At 44.3% G+C, this 22,086-nt stretch overlaps 1 protein-coding gene and 1 long non-coding RNA gene across 5 annotated transcripts in view; both read right to left on the bottom strand.

The window, feature by feature from the left end:
- The window catches only part of Smg1 (SMG1 nonsense mediated mRNA decay associated PI3K related kinase), a 102,113-nt gene extending 101,712 nt beyond the window's left edge, over positions 1 to 401 (bottom strand). For 2 of the 4 annotated variants that reach the window (XM_055627634.1, XM_055627632.1), the window contains exon 1: positions 23 to 191. In XM_055627634.1, the coding sequence (XP_055483609.1) occupies positions 23 to 111 (89 nt within the window). In that variant the 5' untranslated portion in view covers positions 112 to 191. Of the gene's footprint in view, positions 1 to 22 lie in introns of all 4 variants that reach the window. The other 2 variants (XM_055627635.1, XM_055627633.1) reach the window with 2 other exon arrangements.
- Positions 402 to 6,031: 5,630 nt separating this feature from the next.
- Positions 6,032 to 21,704, bottom strand: LOC129691267 (uncharacterized). Its single transcript, XR_008722439.1, has 2 exons — positions 21,483 to 21,704; positions 6,032 to 6,253 (listed from the first exon to the last, which is right to left on the bottom strand). It is a non-coding gene; the product is annotated as an uncharacterized LOC129691267 (long non-coding RNA).
- Positions 21,705 to 22,086: the final 382 nt, after the last annotated feature.

Below are 22,086 nucleotides of genomic sequence, written 5' to 3'. Positions count from 1 at the left end.
GAGGATCGACGCGGTCACCCACCTGGGTTGCCAGTCATTCCAGCTCCGCGGGTACTTGGTGCTGCCGCCGCCGCCGCTGCTCAGCCGAGACCCCGGGGCTCTGCGGCTCATTACCTTCCCCGACACGACATGGCCAAGCGCCGCCGCCCGAAGAAGCGCGAGTCCCCGCCTGAACCGGCCGCCGCCGACACCGCGATCTGGCCCGGGGCTGAGGAGGAAGCCGCGGAGGGGGCGGCAGAGGGCGGGGGAGGCGGACGGCCGTTCCGGGTTCCGCTGGAGTCCGCAACGCAAGAGCAGGAGGCGGGAGAGGCGCGGCGAGAGGGAGGCGGAGGTAGGCGAGGCGACGTCTCTTCCAGGGCAGCGCGCGACCCGCGACGCTGGGGCCCAGGAGGAAGAGGACAGCGAGGAGGCGGTGGCGGCGTCTCCTCACGCTCACACGGCCACGGCTTCCCCGCCTCCCGGCTCCGCCCGCTGCGCCGCCGCTACCGCACGGCATGCTGGGAGCGAGGGCGGTGCCGGCGCCCACGGAGCTGAGACAGAGGGGCGTGGACACGGGGTGAAAGGCGGGGCTATTGGTCACAGACCGTGAGCTAGGGGCGTGGCTTATGACAGGGATTGGGTCACCTAGGAGGGGCGGGTCCGGCGCGCCCCCAGCCTGGGGAAGAAGGGCGGGACTTCTGTTGGGGCGGGGTCTGCGTCTGCTGGACCGAGAGAGGGGAGGGGCGAGAGGCAGAAGGCGGGCCCGGGTCTAGCGGCGCTGGAGCTCCGAGAGCCCAGGCATCAGGGCAAGGCCAGCGTTCGCGTAGCCGAAAAGGGTAGGGCTTGGGGGACAAGGCGTGAACTACGTGGAGGGCGGGGACGCAGGCGGACCTCCCCGGGCGTCCTGGTCTGCGGCTAAGTCTGTGGATAGTGGAGGGAGCTGTGGCTCCGCCGCGGGGCATCATGGGAGGGGGGATCTCCACCCCGGGTACGCACAAGCCCTCCCGTACGCTCGGGGGACCGGCAGTCAGGTGTGAACAGGCGTCCGACGGAGGACGGGAGGCGGGGCCGTGCCCTTACGCGCCGAGCGCTGGTGCGGGCACACAGACATACCGTTGGCGTTCACGTGCGCTCCTCCCAGAGAAAAAGTGACAACAGTAGAGTCGAGGAACGGGGAAGCGAAATCTACACCTTTTCAGTCCCCACTTGAAATGTCATGCAGTTCTGATACCTTCTTCCTTTCTCCAAAACCGAGACCACCAACCCCGCTTCCTGCCAAATGAAGTTGTGCTTTGTAATCCTCTGGATCCTTCCAGCAGAAAGAGGCTGTAACCCACACACACTCCAGAAAGAATCCACTAAAGCGTTTGGCACATTATGTTAACGCAACGTACTTCTTTGTGTGAGCGTCTACACACGTGGAGCTTCGAGGACAACGTCAGGTGTTATTCTTATGCCTCCACATGCATAAAGGCATAATTCCCCCAAATATGCCGCTGTGGGAACCTACACCGAAAGGACTTGTTGGGCTGGCAGTCATTTTTGAAAGCCTGGAAACCTGAGTTCAAGTCCCAGAACCTACATAAAGGTGGGAGGAGAGATCTGACCCTCATAATCTGTCCTCTGACTTCCACATACTAAAATAAAGTGTGTGTGTGTGTGTGTGTGTGTGTGTGTGTGTGTGTGTGTTTTAAAGGGGGGTGCTGGAGAGATGCTCTTCCAGAAGGTCCAGATTCAATTCCCAGCACCCACATGGCAGATCACAACTCTCCGTAATTCCAGTTCTAGGGGATTTGACACCCACATATAGACACACATGCAGGAAAAACAGCAATGCATGTGAAATAAAAATAAATTAGTTTTTAAAAGGAGAAGAAGGCAGGGTGTGGTACACAACTTTAATCCCAGCAAGGCAGATGGATCTCTGTGAGTTCAAGCCGGCCTGGTCAAAAAAAAAGAGAGAGAGAGAGAGAAAAGAAAGAGAATAACCTCATATCAGACTGAGTGATCAGAAAACTTGGATGTAGGCCCCAGGCATCAGTAATCACACCTCCCAGGGCTTTTTAAGTGTGTATACATCTTCATACACCTGGTGTAAGTATGATAGTATTTAAGTGTGCACACCCATGCATGCATGTCAGCAGCCAGAATCACCTTCTGCCTTATTGCCTGCTGCTTTGGTTAGGCTGGCTGGCTAAATGGCAAGTTCTCAGGACCCACCTGCTTTCCATGTCCCCATGCTGAGGTCATAGGTACACATGCCACGAATTTGGACTTACATCCTGCTCTCAGAGAGAGTGCCCTAACCCACTGAGCTGTCTCCTCAACCCCTCCCCAGGGCATTCTTACGGGTACTCACAGTTGAGGACTACGCCCTGAGCGCCCCTGGGTGATGAAGCAGTTCTCAGTACTTCTCAACCCCACCTCCCTCCTGGCATCGTGAATTATAAAGGCAGTGATAAACCATTGGGGGATAGGGGATGAAAACTGAGAGCCTTGTTCTTTCTTTTTTTTAACGTTTGTTTCATGTATGTGTATGTGGTTATGGTGGGGGTATGTATACATGAGTGCAAGTGTTCTTGGGGGCCAGAGGCATTGGATTCCCCTAGAGCTGGAATTATGGGCCCTTGTATGCCTCCCTACAGGGGTGCAGGGAAGTGAACTTCAGTCCTTTGCCACAGCTGTATGAGTTCTTAACCTCTTGCCTTAGTTTGCTTTCTACTTGATAAAATACCATGATCAGAAGCAACTTGGGAAGAAAAGGGTTTATTTCACTTATTTTATTACACTTAGACTGCACAATCCATCAGCGAAGGGAGTCAGGGCAGAAACCTGGAGATGGCAACTGAAGCAGAAGCCATGAAGAAGTGCTGCTTCTCATGTCTCGCTCAGCCAGGTTTCTTATATTATCCAGGGCCACCTGCCTAGGAATGACACTACCCACCATGAGCTGGGCCCTTCCACATCAATGCTCCATCAAGACAAAGTCCTGCAGGCTTGCCTACAGGCCGACATAATGAAGACATTTGCTCAGTTAAGATGCCTTCTTCCCAGATATGTCTAGGTTGTGTCAAGTTGACAGAAACCAACCAGCACTCCTCTGAGCACTCAGCTCTAAGAGCACTGTTCTTACTACTAGTTGGAACTTACAACTATGCCTGTCAAATATGAGTATACATAAGGCTTTCAAGCGTTCTCCCTCATTTCTTTTGGTGGTTCTGCCTCCCTGGCTCTACTAGCATTTTTCTAGCCCATTTCTGTTTTAAGGAAGGAATTCCTGGTCTTCAAACACTGTCCAGCAGGTCTTGTTTGCTTTTTTTCTTTTAATGGCACTGAACTGAGCATTGAACCCAAAATCTCTCACATGCTAAGCAAGCACTCTACCACTTATCTGAATTCCCAAGGTGTTTTTTGTTTTGTTTTGTTTTGTTTTGTTTTTTTCTCTCCTCTTATTTTTTGAGACAGTTTCTCTGGGTAGCCCTGGCTCTCCTGGAGCCCACTCAGTAAACCAGGCTGGCCGCAAACTCAGAGATTAGCCTGCCTTTGCCTCTCAAATGCTGGAACTAAAGATGTGTACCACCACACTCAGCTCTATCTATATATGTTTGTTTGTTTGTTTGTTTGTTTGTTTGATGCAGGGGCTAGAAAAATGGCTAGTGGTTAAGAGAGTTTCTTGCTCTTCCAGGCGACCCATGTTCAGTTTTCAGCATCCCTGTAAGATGGCTCAGAAGAGCCTGTAATTTAAGCTCAATGGGACCTGACACTTCTTCTGGTGCATTCACCTGTGAACAAACCCCCACTTGGATACACACATATACACTTCATTAAAAATTAAAAGTGAGTCTTTAAAAAAGAACATTTGAGGCTTTCATCACTAAACTGCCCAAGCTGGCCAACTCACATTGCAGTTCAGGCAGACTTGGCTGGTAATTGTGATCCTACTGCCTGTCCCTCCCAAGGAGCTGGGATCTTAAAGGGACCTATGCCACCATATACCATACAGCCTGCTGCTCCCCGTGCCTGGAATGCCCTTCCTATACTCAATGCCCACAAGGAATGGAACTAGCAGGTGACTGTAATGCTTAGGGTGCAAAATGTAACTGGGAGAGCCTTGCACAAGCCCAGGAGGGGAACCATTCTTTAACTCGAAGCTCTAAATATCCTATTTGTCTTACTTTGGCCCTGCCCCGGGTTAGAAGAGCCTTGCTGTCTTTTCAGGTGGGAGTTTCTGCAGCGTCTGTGCCCTACTCCCCCGAGCTAAGCAGTGCTGCCATACTGCCTGCTTCCTTGGTAGTCCCTGGTCACCCATCTGCAAGTGTCGGGTGTTTTTGCATATGTATCATCTGCTTGCCCCTTAGAATCCTGCTTTGTGAAAGCCAAGGCCACACGTGCCCCAGCCCTACTGCCTCAGTTTCTGGCACCCAGCAGAATATCTGACCCTCAGTAAACACTCAAGAACTGGGGAGAGGGATGGGAATTATCTAACATGTGGAGCAAGTTGGTACCTAATACTCACCTGGAGGGCAGGCATTGCAGCTCAGGAGGTCAAAGCGCTTATCCTGTAAGCCAGATGGCAGGATTCAATTCCTGGACCCCACATAAACCTACATAAAGGTTGATGGAGAGAACCAACTCCACAAAGTTTCCCTCTGACAAACACAGGCATCATGTCTTTCGCCCATCATGTGTGTGCACATGCACACTGTATATATACGCTAACAACAGCTATAATAAATAAATTTTCATGTGGAGCAAGGTGAGGTGACGAATGCTTCTAACCCACAGAGCACAGGAGGCTGAGGCAAGAGAACCGCAGGGTAGAGGCCAGCCTCAGCTACGCGGATTGCTCCAGCCCAGCTTGAACTACTTAAGTAATCCCAGAAGGGAAAAAAGAAAGCACAAATCCCCCTTTGACTTTTTTATTGTTGCTGTTTTGTTTTTGCTCGCTGCCTGCTTGAGTCAGTCTCTTGCTGTGAGTCCCTGGCCTGAAACTCTCTTTGTAGAACTAGGTAGTTTTGAACATGCAGTGATCCTTTGCTTCTTAAATGCCGAGACTACAGGCATTAGCCATTCGTTACATCAGCTTTTCTTTTTCCAAATGAGTGGAACTGAGCATGAACCCTGAGTGCTGTGCATGCTAAGCATGTGCTTTAGGCAGTACTGCATCTCCAGCCCTGTTTGGTTTTCTCTCTCACTCTCATCTCTTCCTCCCTCCCTCCCTCCCTCCCTATCTCTTCTCTTCTCATGAAGCACAGGCAGGCCTGGTCTTACCACGGATGGAGAACTTTGAATTCCTGATCCTCCAGCTACTACCTCCCAAATGCTGTGAAGGGAACTACTATCCCTGGCCTCGGTATGATTTCTTTTGTTTGTGTTTTGTTTTGTGAAAGAGTCCCTTTTATGTAGCTCTGGCCATCCTGGAACACCCCATGTAGACCAGGCTGACCTGAACTCATACAGATCAACATGCCTCTGCCTGTTGAGTGCTGGGGTTAATCGGTATGATTTCTTAATAGTAAATTTGACCATCTATTTACCTAATACTGAAGAGCTAGGGATAGGTTGGTTATGGATATCTTGTTTTCTCTTGCTAGTCAGAAGTAAAATGAGCAGTCATTTGATGAAGAATATGTGTTGACTGAACAAAGAATGAACACTCTTGGGGTGGGGCAGTAAGCCACACAGACCGATTGAGTGGACTTTGGCCAAGGTGTCCAGTCTTGGCTTTAATAATCATGACTGACATATACTAATATTTATTGAGTATTTACTGTGGCTCCCCCTGAGCCAAATGAACAATACCATGGGAGTTGTCTAAACCACACTGTAAGGTCAGTGCCAACAAGGCATTACCGACGAAGACTGTGGTACCAGGAGAAACAGAACTGCTTGCTCAAGGACACCCAGACACAGCAGACAGGGCCCGGCAGAGAACAGCAGAAACATAGACAGCAGGCACATTTGACCCCAACCTCACACTTGTCAGAGGCTTTAGGTTGAGATCTTTGGTGTTGCCAAATGAGTTTATACACGGAGCCATGACACAACGCAGGAAGGAAGTGTGGATTTTATTTATTTGTTTATTTATCTTTCAAGGCAGGTTTTCTCTGCGTAGACTTGGCTGTCCTGGACTCCATCTTATAGTCCAGCTGCCCTCCAACTCACAGAGCTCCACCTGCCTCAGCCTCCCTGAGTGCTGGGATCAGCTGTGTGCCACCATGCCCAGCTTGGAAGTCTGGATTTTAAAGCTGTATCCCACCGCTGGTCCACACACCTGTAAGGGACATATGTTCACATCTCATAATAAATTAGGTCACTGCCTGGTGAATAGATAAGCACATTGTTGTTGTCGATCGCCCTTAAGTTAAAACTGTCCAATGGACAAAGGAAAACTTAAAATACAGCACAGGGGCTGGGAATGTAAGTTAGCAGTAGAGAACTTGCCTTTCATGTATGAAACTCTGGGTTCCAGTACTAACACACACAGACCATTCTTACAGAGATAGATAGATAGATAGATAGATAGATAGATAGATAGATAGATAGATAGATAGATAGATAGGACATAAACATATACTTTATGAGATCTAACACAAATTTTATGCTATTTGCTCTCTTCCATTTTTTAAAATTATATTTATTGTGTATGTGTCAGGAGCACACACATGTGAAAGTTAGGGAACAACTTCCTGGAGCTGGTTCTCATCTTTTGATGTGTGGGACCTGAGAACGGAATTCAGGTCATAAGGCTTGGCAATAAGCACTTTTACCTGGTAGACCAGGCTGATCTAGAACTTGGAGATCTGCCTGCCTCTGCCTCCCAAGGGCTGGGATTAAAAGCCATTGACTCTTTTTTAAATCTATTGATCTATTCATTGACAGGGGGGTGGAATTCAGGACCTCACACACACTGAGACTCTTTAACACTAAGCTAAAACCAACCTTATTTTTATCTTTATTTTAAACAACCCACTTTTTTTTTTTTTTTAATTTTAAGACAGTTGGAATCTTAAAAACAAAGTTCCTAGATTTTTTTCTTAACTCTTGAAAAGCCTTGAAGTCAGGACTAGAACACACAAACCAACCCCAACTCCCTTACATGTCATGACTTTCCTGGAACTCTTCTAAACACCTGACCAGGAAATGCAAATCTTGCAGTCATGTGAATGAAACATAAAGCCCTCCCCTTTGCTTTTTAAACCCTACACCTGGCGGAGGACTCACCCCAACCACACACCAAGAACTGAGGAAATGGGTTCTCAAATGAGAGACTCCTCTGTAACGATGATGACTTTAAGTTTTATTTTTAAGGGTGGTTTTAAAACACAGTATAAAATCCATGCCATAGAAATGTGCAGAGGTGTGTGTGTGTGTGTGTGTGTGTGTGTGTGTGTGTGTGTGTGTGTGTGTGTATGTGAGAGAGCCATTGAGAGAGAGAGAGAGAAGGGGGAAGGTGACAGAGAGCTCAGCAGCTTTCTTGTTCTGTTCTAAGCCAGGAAGCCTTTGTCACAGGTCAGGCTGCCTCAGTAAGGGCTATTTTTATAGTGAGTTTTCAAGTTGGTGCAGGAGGAATTTGGCTGGGAAACCTCATGACACATTTGAAACCTCCACCCAGGCTGCCTCAGCGTGTAGTTCAGGCCAGGTTCCAGTGAATCAGGACACAAGGCGTGCTGCAGCTGCTCACCTTTGTGCTCTCCGAACAAATAAATAACAGGAGAGGACACTCACGTGACACTGTGTGCAACCCAGTGGAGTACATAAGCGCAGAGGTAGAGATGTCCCCCGGCTGCCCGTAGCTACCCAAAGATACTCTCCTCCTCCCTGCTCTTTTTCTGAGAGAGTTCTTCCTACACAGCCCAAGCTGGCCTTGAATTTAGCCATCTCTCATCTCAGCCTCCCAAGTGCTACACTTACAGGCAGGCACCACGATATCTACATATAGACACTAAAGAAATTAGCTCCCGTCTTCCTGTTATTAATCCAGCATCAAGATATATGTAAATGAGATGCAAGTTTTATAAGTTCTCCCATTTACTGTCTAGACAGCTATCACTCAATGTTTTTAAAAGGTAACCTGTGTATTCCTTTCTCTAGCTCATTTATCTGCAACTGAGCTCAGTTTTGTCCCCAGCTTGAATCTAAGGCTGTACATGCGTGCATGCACTCGAGCAATTTTTGTGTCTGATGAGGATGTGGAGAGAGGTCAGAAGACGGTTCTCCTTCCACACATGAGTCCTAGGGCCTGAAATCAGGTTGTTGGACCTGTCTTCCTGTGTCTTGTCCAGCCTTCTCAAAACAGCTCTCCTAAGGTCAGAGTCTACTGCAGACAAAAGGTGTAGCAGAAGCTGAGAAGGTAAAAGGTAAAGAAGTAGAGGGGAGTGTGGGAGACAGGGTGAAAACACTGGTTAGCATTTACCTGGACTAACTACTGACTGTGAGCTGTTGTGGGCTTTATACATAGTTTATTGTCAGTTGCTCTTTTTATTCCTATGTTCTAACTGGCTGAGTAGAGGCTTACAGAGGGTGAGACTCCCCCCAGGTGATAGCTAGACTTAACTCACATAACTTCTCCTATCATTCATCCTTTTATTTATCTATTTTAGTTTTTAAATTGAGCCAGGCATAATGGTGCATGCCTTAAATCCCAATACTAGGGAGGCAGAGGCAGGCTAATCTCTATGAATCCAAGGCCAGCCTAGTCTACAGATTTGGTTCCAGGTCAGCCAAGGCTACAGAGTGAAACCCTAGCTCAATAAATTAACACACAAACAAAATCTATTTAAAAACTGGGAGCCAAGCAAGGTGGCACATGACTGTAGTCCCAGTACTCTGGAAGGCAGAGGCAGGTAGATCTCTTGTGAGTTTGGTCTATAAACTTACAGGACAGCCAAGGCTACACAGAAAAACCCTGTCTTAACAAAACAAAACAAACAAAAAACTGAGACAGGGTCTCATGTAGCCCAGGCTAGGTATCTAAGGGCTGACCTTGAACTTCAGGTTTCTCTGCTTCCACTTCCTGGGTGCTAGGATTGTATAGGTGACCCTCCATGCCTGCTTTTATTCAGTGCAAGGGGACCAAACCCAAATCCTGGTGCTCACTAGGCAAGGACTCTTCCAGCTGACCTATATCCACATTACTTATTGCAACCAACAATCAACCTATTGTCTGAGTGGCCTGTATTTTCTTTTTCTTCTTTTTTTTTTTTTTATCAGATGTCAGAACTCTTTATCAACCTCACTATCAAGGAGGAGTAAATACATCTTCCAAAGGCTTCTGGCTGCATCGGGACTAGTGAGCCTCTCTAATGGAAGACTATGTTTGCCATAACTGAAATGATTCCTACACCCCAAGCCGAGGAGTCAAGTGAGAGCTTGCTCTGCAGTGTTTTGTGTGAGATGATTTGAAGGTCATACTGCCGAGCATGGTGTTTGGACTGAGCCCAGCCTGCTGCCTCTCAGGGGATGCTTCCTGCAGGGTCCTGGAAGAGGTTTGCAGAAAAGCATGCTTTGCGGTGGCTTTTAGATGAGGGAGCAGCAGATGGCCGGGTATTACATCACCTCGGGGAAGAGAAGCAGGACTATGAAAATAATAGAATTGTACAGAAAGAAAGGTCCAGTCTCCAAGTAGAGGAAGCGCTGGGGAAGCATTTGCTCCCAGTCAACACCAGGACAACAGATACACTAGTCATAGGCTGACCCCTGCTACCTGCTTTGAGAACAGGCACTACGTTTTGTGCTGTTTTATTAAAATGACAAGGGCCACCTACTACAAATTGTTACAGTATTGATTTCTCACTGCAGTTAAATGTCATCAAATTCCCATTTTTACATAGGAAGAAACTGCCCTCAGAAAACTTAACTAACTTGTTCCGGTCACACAACTAGGGAGTGACAGAATTTTGAGTTACCGGGTACTCAAAAACCTCTTACTTAACATCCTCCTGCAGGGCATTTAAATAAATAATAATGATTCTTTTTCTATTGGGAGGTGAAGCACTTGGCCGCATACTAAGTATGTGTTCTACTGCTGACTACCACTGACTATCTCCCAGGCATAAAGAATCGATGGTGAGCTGTGGCGTAGCACAGTGATGAAGCCCTCCTGGCATGTGTAAAACCATGAGCTCCACCCCAGCACTGCAAGAAGAGGAAGAAGAGAAAGAAGAGAAGGGGGTGGGGCAGGGCATAAGAGTTCAAGAACCGCAGTGGCTGAAGCCTTTAATCCCAGCACTCAGAAGGCAAAGGCAGGCAGAGCTCTGTGAGTTCTATGCTGGCCTGATTGACATACTGAGTTCCAGGCCAGCCAGGGCTACAGAATGAGATCCTGCCTCAAAAGGAGAATGGGGAAAGAAGGATTATAATTGCTTTTGAGGGATCAAAGGTTGGAAAGATATTCTTGCTTAGAGAGGATATTTAGGGGCCTAGAGAGATGGCCGAGTGGTTAAGAATGGTTAACAATGGTTGTTGCTATTGCAAAGGACTCAGGTTCAGTTCCCAGCACTTATATGTTGGCTTATAACCATCCATAACTCTATAGTTTCAGGGGGTCTGGCCCCTGCTCTGACCCCTCTGGGCACCAGGCAGGCACGTAGTACACATATATAGATGCAGGCAAAATATTCGTACTCATAAAATAAATACAAACAGTATTTTAATTAAAAATAAAGGAAAGGAAATCTGGAGCCGGTGAGATGACTCCAATGGTAGAAGAGCATGCCTCCAAACCTGATGATCTGAGTGCTATCCCAGGACCACGTAGTGAAAGTAGAGAACCAACTTCTGCAAGTTGTCCTCTGGCTTTCTTCCACACAGGCCAAATGGCACATGTGCTGCCCTGCCCAGCAAAATAAATAAAAATGCAGGGAAAAGAGAGAAATGGTTTGGGGATACGGGACACTCAGCTGTAGCAGAATAACATTTCAGCAAGGCAAATTGATGCACAGCTCTGTCTCTCTAGTCTTAGTACAGGTGCTGACTGTGTGTGTCTGTGCTTATATAGGTGGGGGAAGGCTGAAAGGACAACATTGTCCTGAGGATTTCATGTGTCAGCTTTACCAGGCCACAGGAGAGCCAGATACTTGGTAAGACAGGGTCCTAGGCATATCTGTGAGGTGGTTCTGGATGAAATTAACATTTGAATAGTAGGCTGGGTAAAGCTGACTGCGTTTCTCAACCTAGATGGTGTAGTTCATAGAAGCCTTGAATACAGGGCATGGAGAGGTGGCTCAGCCATCGAATGCATACTGCTCTTGCTGTGGGCCCAAGTTTGATTCCCAGCAGCCATATCGGGTGGCTCACAACTATCTGTAACACCATCTCCTAGGGGATCTGATGCCACCTTGCAGTGTTCATAAGCACCTGGACTTACATATACATACCCCCCCCAACACACAGATATATACACATAACTAAAAATAAATATTTTTAAAGCTCTGAATACAATAACATTCTATAAGGCGCAACTCTGCTTTCTTGCCTGCTTAAGCTAAGACACTTGTACTGCTATGGTTTGAATCTAAAATGTCCCCCAGATTGTATTTTGTCTGCATATATGTCTATGAGCATGCATGCCAGGTGCCCCTAAGGAGACTAGAAGAGAGCACTGGATCTCCTAGAACTGGAATTATAGGTAGTTGTAAGCTGCCATGTGACTGCTGGAAATTGAACCTGGATCCTCTGGAAGTGCAAGCCAGTGTTCTTAACCATGGAGCCATCTTTCTAACCACTAGGCCTCGCTTTTTCTGTTTTGTTTTGTTTTGTTTTTCGAAACAGGGTTTCTCTGTGTAGTCCCAGCTGTTCATGAACTTGCTCTGTAGGCCAGGCTGGCCTTGAACACAGAGATCTACCCGCCTCTGACTCCTGAGTGCTAGGATTAAAAAGTTTGTGTCACCATCACTCTACTTCTTAAAGGTTCCGTAGCCTCCCAAACAATGCCACCAGCTAGGGAACAAGAGCTCAAAACATGAGTGTATAAGTGGGGGTTTTGGCACCAGATATGTAAAGTGAGGACATGACTACTTCAAGGTATAGTTGAAGAGGAGGTTTTTATTGTAAATATGTGAGTACAGCAAGAGACACCTGGAAGAGTCCAGAGCAGGAAGAGAAAGTAGTAAACTAAACATGACCAGCAAACCGAACCAGAACATGAGAGGAGAGAGGGAGAGAGAGGGGGAGAAAAAGAGGGAGAGAGAAAGAGGCATAGACAGAGAGAGTGGGGGTGGGGAATAGAGTTCAGTCAAAGGAGCCCAAAGGAGAAGGTACCAAAAGAGCATATGGCCGAAATGGCAGGGTTAAATAGGAATGAAAGCCGAGGGAAGGGAAATGCATGAGCTGGAGAAATTTAGGGTTGGGGGTGAGAAAAGCTACAGGTACTGAGTGATCCTGGAGGCCAGCATGTGCAATGGCAGTGGTTCTCAACCTTCCTAATGCTGTGACCTTTAATACAGTTCCTCATGCTGTGATGACCCCCAACCATAAAATTATATCATAGCTACTTCATAACTACAATTTTGCTATTATGAATTATAACGCAAGTATCTGATATGTGATATCTCAATACAGTGGTTGAGAACCACTGTGCAGTGGTATGCTAACAGGCATCACAAGTAGCCATTTGTACCAAGTTTCTTTTGGACCTGACCGTTAGGATGGGGGGCGGGGTTCAGATTCAAACCGTAACATCAGCCCTCAGCTCCTAGAAGCTGCAGGTTAAGGTTGTCTCTGTGCTCAAGGCTTCACTTCTGTGATGCCTCGGGCCCTGAGCCAGCATTTCCACACAACTATTTATTTGCATTTTTAACATTCCAACAACAGCTCCTAACCACAGGCTACCTGGGCAACTGTTCTCAAGAGGTACTCTCTCTCAGATTTATATTTTTATACTTATTTGGTGCTGGGGATTAAACACAGGACCTTGCACGTACTAAGGTACATCCCCAACCCTAAATTGTCATTTTATTAGAACTCTGGTCAAAGGGCAAAGACCTTCCATTGGTTCTGTGATTGTTGGAGCATATGCTTTTGCAGAACCAAGAACATCACAGTGGAAACTCCTATACTTTCATGGGGGAAGTGGACTTTCAGAATGCCAAGGGTTTCTCTTTGTATTTCATGGTGTTGTCGAGGTCATATCAGGACCTTAAGTAGGTGATACAAAGAAAGAAAGCATTAACTCCGTGTGTCTGCTAAACATACAGAAGATGGATATAAACATTGGGTCATGATATATATGCCACACACACTTGGGGGAGTTACATGAACTCAGCACTTAGGAGACTAAGACAAGAAGGTTAGTGTTCAAAGCTGTCTGTGCTACATAGGAAGACCCTTTCTCAGACAGACTAACAAGGGGGATAAGCTCGGAGGTTAAGAATAATTGGTGCTCACACAGAGGACTTGAGTTCAGGTCCCAGCACCCAAGTCAGGTGGCTTACAACCACCTGTAACTCTCACTCCAGGGGATCAGACACCTTCTGATCTCCATGGGCACCTGTACTCACAAGCACATAAGCACACACACATACACTCACATTACACATAGTTAAAAACGTTAATAAAATTTTATGAAGTTAAAAAAAAAAAAAGGAACCTATAGGCAGGCCTGTGGTCACTGATATGAATGAGTTTGGTCCACCACAGTGGCCCTTCCACCCCGTCCTGTTGTATAATAAAGCAGGCTGGGCAAGCCAGGAAAAGCAAGGCGGTAAGCAGCATTCCTCTGTGGTCTCTGCCTGAACTCCTGCTCTGACTTTCCTCCACAGTGGACTGTTAACCTATGAACTAAATAAACCCTTTGCTCCCCAGGTTGTGTTTGGCCACAGTGTTTTAACACAGCAATAGGAAGCTCAGGGGAACAGAAGCCAAGAATTACATTGCATACCTGCCATGTAACAGATGGCAAAGATAAAGACTGTTACAAAACAGAAGAGGGGGGTGGCAGGCTGCCTGCCTACATGAGGCCCTGTGTTTGGTCCTTAGTATCTGAAAGAAAGGAACAGAGAAAGAGAAAGGGAGAAAAGGAGGAGGGGGAGACAGAGAGAGAGAGAAAAAAAAACTGTTGTAAGATGTACATAAGGCAAGATACATAAAATAGATTAACAGTCATTGGGATAAAAACCCATGAACACATATCACTGAATCGGTAACGGCTACCCACAGTGCCCAGAGCCAACTGTGTACACCCGCTGTACAGTTTCTTGGAGCACTTCCTGTCACCGGGGAGCTTCACGAATATGTGACCTGTATGGTCCCATTTCACCTTTCAGAAGGATCTGAACTCTGGTACGATGCCCTGCTGCCTCCATCTTGAAAAAATTATTGTTACAATTGTAACATGAGATACACATTTTTCTCTTTGCAGTAAGACCTACCAACTATACATTTTTTGGGGGAAAAAAAGACATAAGGAAGGACATGACTGCTCCTAAGAATGGTGGAAGAGAAGGTTTATGGTAGATAGGAGGGAGAGCATAGTCAGAGGCAGAGACATCTGGGAAAGTCCAACATGTTCCTGAGCAGGGCCATGTGAGAAACTGGGGGACAGGAAAGGGATAGCCAAGAGACCAGGAGAGCAATGGGTAGACAAAAAAAAAAAAAAAGGCCAAGTAACCAAAATGGCTGTATTATATAGGGTCGCTGGGGGAAGAACAGTCCAGCCCCTAAGCTAAGAATGTTTAGGTTAGGGGGTAGGGCATGCCAGCCAAACCCAATAATAAGTAGGGACTAAGGGATGCTGGGAGAACCTGGAAGCCAGCTCAGCTTTGATATGTTAAATGTCAGTTACCCATTGGCCCCAGGTTTGAGACCTAACACACATCTGGTGTTTCCTGGTACTCTGGATATAGAACAAAGGTTCTTTTTCTGAAAAGGCCAATGGGATTGTAAGTTTTAATTGTCAATTTGACACCATCTAGAATCAGCTACAGAGTATTGTTGAGGGATTGTCTACACTAAGGTGACTTATGGGGAATGGCCTCTTTTTTTTTTTTTTTTTTCTTTATATCTGGTCTGGTGATGGCTCAGTGGTTGAGAACACTGGCTGCCCTTCCAGAGGTCCTGTGTTGAATTCCCAGCAACCACAAGGTGGCTCACAACCATCTATAATGGGATTTGAAGCCCTCGCGAGGAATGGAAGTGTACACACAAAGAGAATGCTCATATACATAAGACACTTAAATAAAATAATTTAAAAAGAGATTTGTTAGCCAAGCAGTGTTGCATGCCTTTAATCCAGGTACTCAGGAGGCAGAGGCAGGCAGAGTTCTGAATTTAAGAGATCAGCCTTTGTAGACCTTCATTTTCTGCAGACCAAGTTCCAGGACAACAGGGCTACACAGAGAAAACTTGTCTTAAAAAACAAAACAAAACAAAACAAAATCAGAGAAGTAATTTTTCTAACCTAAGGAAGGAAATGTCTATCAATATACAAGAAGCAAACACACCACCAAATATACTTGACCAGAAAATAAATTCCCTACAACAAGTAATAATGAAAACATTAAACATACAGAAGAAAGAATATTAAAAACTACAAGGGAAAAAGACCAAGTAATATATAAAGGCAGAACTGTTAGAATGATATCTGACTTCTCAATGAAGAATCTGAAAGTCAGAAAGGCCTAGATGGAAGTTTTATAAACTCTAGAGACCATAGATGCCAGCCTAGATTACTATACCCAGCAAAACTTTTTGTTTGTTTGTTGTGGGTTTTTTTTTTTCAAGATGGGGTTTTTCTGTGTAGCCTTGGCTGTCCTGGACTCCCTTTGTAGACCAGGCTGGTCTTGAACACAGAGATCTTCCTGCCCCTGCCTCCCCAAGTGCTAGAGTTACAGGCATGCATCACCATGCCCAGCTCCAGCAAAACTTTCAATCACAATAAGTGGAGAAAGAAGGACATTCCATGATAATAAATAAATAAATAAATAAATAAATAAATAAATAAATAAATAGATAAATAAATAAATAAATGATTTAAGCAGTATTTGTCTAAAACTCCAGCTCTACAGAAGGGACTAGAAAGAAAACTTCAACCTGAAGAGATTAACCACATCAAAGAAAGCACAAGGAATAAACTCAGATCAGCACATTAAAAGAGAGGCAAACAAACAAACAACAACAAAAACCCATACCACCACAACAAAATAACAAAACTCAACAACAAACATTGCTCATTAATAATTATGTGTCAATAGTATCAATGCCTCAATAAAAGACACAGAGTAACAGAATGGATTTGAAAATAGGATCCATCCTTCTGCTGCATGACACAACATGACATCAAGGATCAACATCGATTCAGGGTAAAAGAATGAAAAAGGTATTATAGGGCTGGAGAGATTGGCTTAGAGTTTAAGTGCCCTAGCTGTTTTTTTAAAGGTCCTAAGTTCAATTCCCAGCAACCACAAGGTGGCTCATAACCATCTATAATGGGATCTGCTGCTCTCTTCTGACCTGCAGGTACACATGCACACAGAATACTGTATAAATAGTAAATAAATCTTTAAAAAAGGAAAAGAAAAAAAGTATTACAAGCGAATGGACACAAGAAAAAGCCAGTGTAGTCATAGACTTCAGAACAAAACTAATCAGAAGAGAAATGGAAGAACACTATATACTCATCAAAAGAAAAATCCACCAAGAGTCTATTGCAGTTCTAAATATCTATGCACAAGGGTACCCAAGTTCATAAAAGAAACACTACTACAGCTTAATTCACAGGCTCTCACATGGTGAACCTGAGTGACTTTAATACCCACTCTCACCAATAGGTCATTCAAACAAAAACACTAAACAGAGAAATGCCAGAACTAAATGACGTCATAAACAAAATGGACCTAACATATTTACAGAACATTTCATCCAAACACAAAAGAATATACCTTCTTCTTAGCACCACATGGAACTTTCTCCAAAACTGACCTCATACTCAGGAAACAAAAGCAAGTCTAAACAGACACAAAATAATTGAAATAACACCCTGAATCCTATCTGATCACCACAGATTAAAGCTGGATATCAGGAACAACAGGAAGCCTACAACTCATAGAAACTGAACAATTCACTCACCACTGAATGAAAAATGGCTCAAGACATAAATTAAAAATTTTTTAGAATCGAATGAAAATGAAAACACACCAGGCAGTGGTGGCTCACACCTTTAATTCCAACACTATGGAGGCAGAGGCAGGTGGATCTCTGAGATCAAGGCCAGCCTGATCTACAGAGCGAGTTCTAAGACAGCCAGAGCTAGACAGAAAAACTGTCTCAAAAACGAACAGGCTGGAGAGATGCCTCAGTGGTTAAGAGCACTGTCTGCTCTTCCAGAGGTCCTGAGTTCAATTCCCAGCAACCACGTTGTGGCTGAAAACCATCTATGCCCTCTAATGCCTTCTGGCATGTAGGTGTACATGCACATGGAGCACTCATATACCTTAAATAAATAAATAAGTGAATAACAAAAAAAGAAGAAAGAAAGAAAATGAAAACACAACATATCCAAACTTACAAGACACAGTGAAGGCAGTACTAAGATGCAAGTTCATAGCACTGAGTGCCCACATTAAAAAATTAGAGACTGAATATTACCAACTTAACAGCACCCCTGGAAGCTCTAGAACAAAAACAGAAGAAATCACACCCCAAAGGGAGTAGATGGCAAGAAGTAAACTCAGGGCTGAAATCAATAAAATAGAAACAAACAAAAAACAATACAAAGAATCAACAAAACATTGGTTCTTTGAAAAAAAAATCAGCAATATTGACAAACCCTTACCTAACAACTAAAAGGTGGAGAAGACCCAAGCTAACAAAATTAGAGGCCAAACGGAGGCTATAACAACAGACACTGAGGAAATACAGAGACTCACAGGACATACATTAAAAACTTGTGCTCAACCAAGTTCGAAGATCAAAAAGAAGTGAACAATTTTTTTGATATCTATTACCCAAGTATATATAACAGAGTTGAATCAAGATTAGGTGAGCAGTTTAAGCAGCCCTATAATCTCATGTGAACTAGAAGCAGTAGTTAAAACTTTTCACCAATAGGAACCCAAGAGCCAGATTGTTTGAGCTCAGAATTCTACCAGCCTTTTGAAGAAGAATTAACACCAACACTCCTCAAATTAGTCAACAACATAAAAATGGAAAAAAAAAACTGCCTAATTCTTTGTTTTGTTTTATTTTGTTGTTTTTTGAGAAAGGGTTTCTCTGTGTAGCCTTGGCTGTCCTGGAACTTACTCTGTCACTCTGTAGACCAGGCTGGCCTCGAACTTGGATGCCTCTGTCTCTCAAATGCTGGGATCAAAGGTCTGTACCACCACCTATTGACATTTGCCTAATTCTTTTTACGAGGCCACAGTTACCCTGACCTAAACCACATAAAGACCCAACTAGGAAAGGAATTACAGACCAATTATCCTTAGGAACATAAATTAAAAAAAAAAAAAAAAAAAAAAAAAAACCTTCCCAATAAAATACTTGCAAACTAAATCCAAGAATACAAAATACAACAAAAAGATCATCCACTGTGATCAAGTAGGCTTCATCTTGAAAATACATGGATGGTTCAATATATGTAGTTTGATAAATGTAATCAACTACATAAGCAGAATGAGAGACAAAACCACATTGATCATCTCATTAGATGCAGAAAAGGTCTTTGGCAAAATCCAACACCCCTTGATGACAAAAGTCCTAGAAATATTAGGAGTACAAGGGACACACCTCAACATAATAAGGGCACTTTACACCAAGCCCACAGCCAGCATTTCCATTGCCAGGCAGTGGTGGCGCACACTTTTAATCCCAGCACTTCGGAGGCAGAGGCAGGCAAATCTCTGTGAATTCGAGGCCAGCCTGGTCTACAGAGCAAGTTTCAGGACAGCCAAGGCTACAAAGACAACTGCCTCAAAAAAGAACAAAACAAAAAAGTCCCATTAAAATCAGAAAAAAGAAGAGGTTGTCCATTTTCTCTATACCTATTCAACATGGTACTTTAAGTCTTAGCTACAGCAATAAAACAACTGAAGAAAAGGGAACACAATGGAAAGGAGAAGTCAAAGTATTTTTATCTGCAGGTGATATGATTGTATACAGCTATGACCTGAAAAATTCTACCAGGAAACTCTTCCAGCTGATACATGCTTTCAGCAAAGCAGCAGGGTACAAAATTAGCTCACAAAAATCAGTAGCCCTCGAATATATAAATGACAAATGGACTGAGAAAGAAATCATGGAAACTATGCCTTACAGAATAACCTTAAAAAAAATATTGGGAGGGTCAAGGTGAAGTGGATTATGCCTGTAGTCCCAGCACTTGAAAGAAAGAGGCACGCGGATCTCTGTGAGTTTGAAGCCAGGCTGGTCTACACAGCAAATCTAGGACAGCCAAGGGTACACAGAAAAACCCTGTCTCAAAAAACAAACAAACAAACAAACAAACAAAAATCCTGGGACAACTCTAACCACACAAGTGAAAGACTTGTATAATAAAAACTTAGACATTGACAAAAAAAGTTGAAGAGGGTATCAGAAGATGGAAGATCTCCAATGTCCATGAATTGATAAGGTTAACATAATAAAAATGGCCATCCTACCAAAAGCAATCTACAATTTCAATGCAATCCCTGTCAGAATTCCAACATAATTTTTCACAGTACTTAAAAGGGCAATTTTCAGCTTCACATGGAAAAAAAAATAAACTCAGGATGACTAAAATGATCCTGAATAATCAGCAAACTTCTGGGGGCATCACCATCCCTGTGCTGGCTAGACTTACGCCAACTTAACCCAAACTATAGTCATCTGAGAGGAGGAAACCTCGATTGAGAAAACACCTCCATGAGATAAGGTTGCAGGCCAATCTGCTGGAAATTTTCTTAATTACTGATTGATGAAGGAAGGCTCAGACCCTTGTGGTCGATGCCACCCCTGGCCAGTGGTGCTGGATTCTATAAGAAAGCAGTGACTGAGCCATGTGGAGCAAGCCAGTAAGCAGCACTCCTCCGTGGCCTCTGCATCAGCCTCTGACTCCAGGTTCCTGCTGTGTGAAGGTTCCTGTCCCGACTTCCTTCAACGATGAACAGTGATTCAGAAGTGTAAGTCAAATAACCCCTTCCTCCCCTCATGTTATTTCATCATAGCAACAGAAACCCTAAGTAAGATGACCTCTAATCTTATATTGTATTAGAGAGATTCAGTAATTAAAAACAGAATGGTATTGGAAAAAAAAAAAAAAAAAAAACACAAAACCAGACAAGACACATTGATCAATGAAATAGAACTAAAGACCCAGATATGAGTTCACATGCCTATAGACACCTGATTTTTAATAAATCAGAAATATACACTGGAAAAAAAAAGACAGCATCTTCAACAAATGATGTTAGTCAAACTAGATGGCTGCATGCAGAAGAATGCAAATAGATCCACAGACATCACACTGCAGAAAACTCAACCCCAAATGGATCAAAGACCTCAACATAAGACTGGTTACCCTGAATCTGATAGAAGAGAAAGTGAAAAATAGTTTTGAACTCATTGGCACAAAAAAAGCCTTTCTGGACAAAACATCAATAGCATAGGTCCTATGATCAATAATTAATAAATGGGACCCTAGCAAATGGGCATGCTGACACATGCCTATAATCCCAGGAGGCAAAAGGCAGGTAGCTTTCTAAGTTTGAGGCAAGCCTGGTTTACAGAGAGAGTTCCAGGACAGCCAGGGCTACACAGAGAAATCCTGTCTCAAAAAAAAAAAAAAACCTGAAAATTAAAAGCTTCTGTACAGCAAAAGTGAGGGGAATAATTTTTAATAAGCCAGTCTGACTCCATGACAAGTTTCAAAACTGGCTTCAGACTGAACAGGACTGACTTTCTATTTCTCAAAAAGCAAAACTACAGTCCAAGATACAAGTCCCCAAGCACTTGACAAATCAAATTAAAGGCCAGTTAGAAATGCTTTGTCTAGCTAGTCAAAATGATACTTTGTTACCCGGGCACTCTTTGTTACCCAGGCACACCTTGTTACCCAGACTCTCCATAAAGTCCCCCAACTGCAGAACCAATCCTAAGTCCCCCCATATTCTCTAGATCAGCACCAAGCAATCAATGAAAAGATTACCTAATCACAGTAGGGAAGTCCCGTAACTGTCTTTAAATTGAGCCTGCATTCTCACTTCAAGGTTACCATTCTGTGGAATGGTGGCCCCAGCACGGTGGCAATTTCTGCAAATAAACGCTCCTTGCTTTTGCATACTACCTGAGTCTGAGGTCTCCTTACATCGATTCCTGGACCTAACAAAAGGACACTGTCATTGGGACAGAGTGGCAGCCTATAGAATGGGAATTTTTTTTTTTTTTTTTTACAACTACACATCCAATAGAGGGCTAAAATCTAAAATATAGAAAGAACTAAAAACAAAACAAAAACAACAGAAAAACACCTAAACATCAAGAAAACCTAATAACCCAACTAAAATGGGGTATAGCTCTTTCTTAGTTACCTCATTTCACTCCCTGGTCTCCGTGGGCTTGTAACTGTACCACAGTGCAAACTGCATTTAGTCCAACTTTAAAAGTCCCTGTAGTCTGTAAAAGTCCCAATGTGTTTAAAAGTCCAAAGTTCAAAGCCTCTTTGGAGCCTCAAGCAGTCTGTTAACCGTAAATCCCTATAAAATCAAAACAAAAAAAGCCGATCACATACTTCTAACATACAGTGGCACGGGATATACATTACCGTTCCAAATGGAGGAAAGGGAGCAGAGTAAGGAAACACTGGATAAAAGCAAGACCAAAATCAGATGGACAAACTCTAAACTCTGCAACTCCAGGTCTGATGTCAAAACGCTCTTCAGATTCCAACTTGTTTCATCTTTGTTGATTACAACATAGTTCTTTCTCTTGGCCTGGCTCCACTCCCTGTCAAAAGCTTTCCTTGTCTGGTATCCCACAGCTCTGGCATATCCAACATCTTGGGGTCTCCAAGGCAGTCCAGGCTTCACCTTCACAGATTCACATAATGGCTTCCCTGGGCCTCCAGGCAGGGACACCCCTGCCACACAACTGGCCTCAGCAACTTGGCTTAGTCTCGGAGGGCAAATCCACAGC

Source organism: Psammomys obesus, unplaced genomic scaffold (assembly GCF_907164565.1).
Source record: "Psammomys obesus unplaced genomic scaffold, mPsaObe1.curated_primary_1811, whole genome shotgun sequence".
In the NCBI taxonomy this organism is placed as follows: domain Eukaryota; kingdom Metazoa; phylum Chordata; class Mammalia; order Rodentia; family Muridae; genus Psammomys; species Psammomys obesus.
This window is presented reverse-complemented; position numbering and strand designations above follow the sequence as displayed.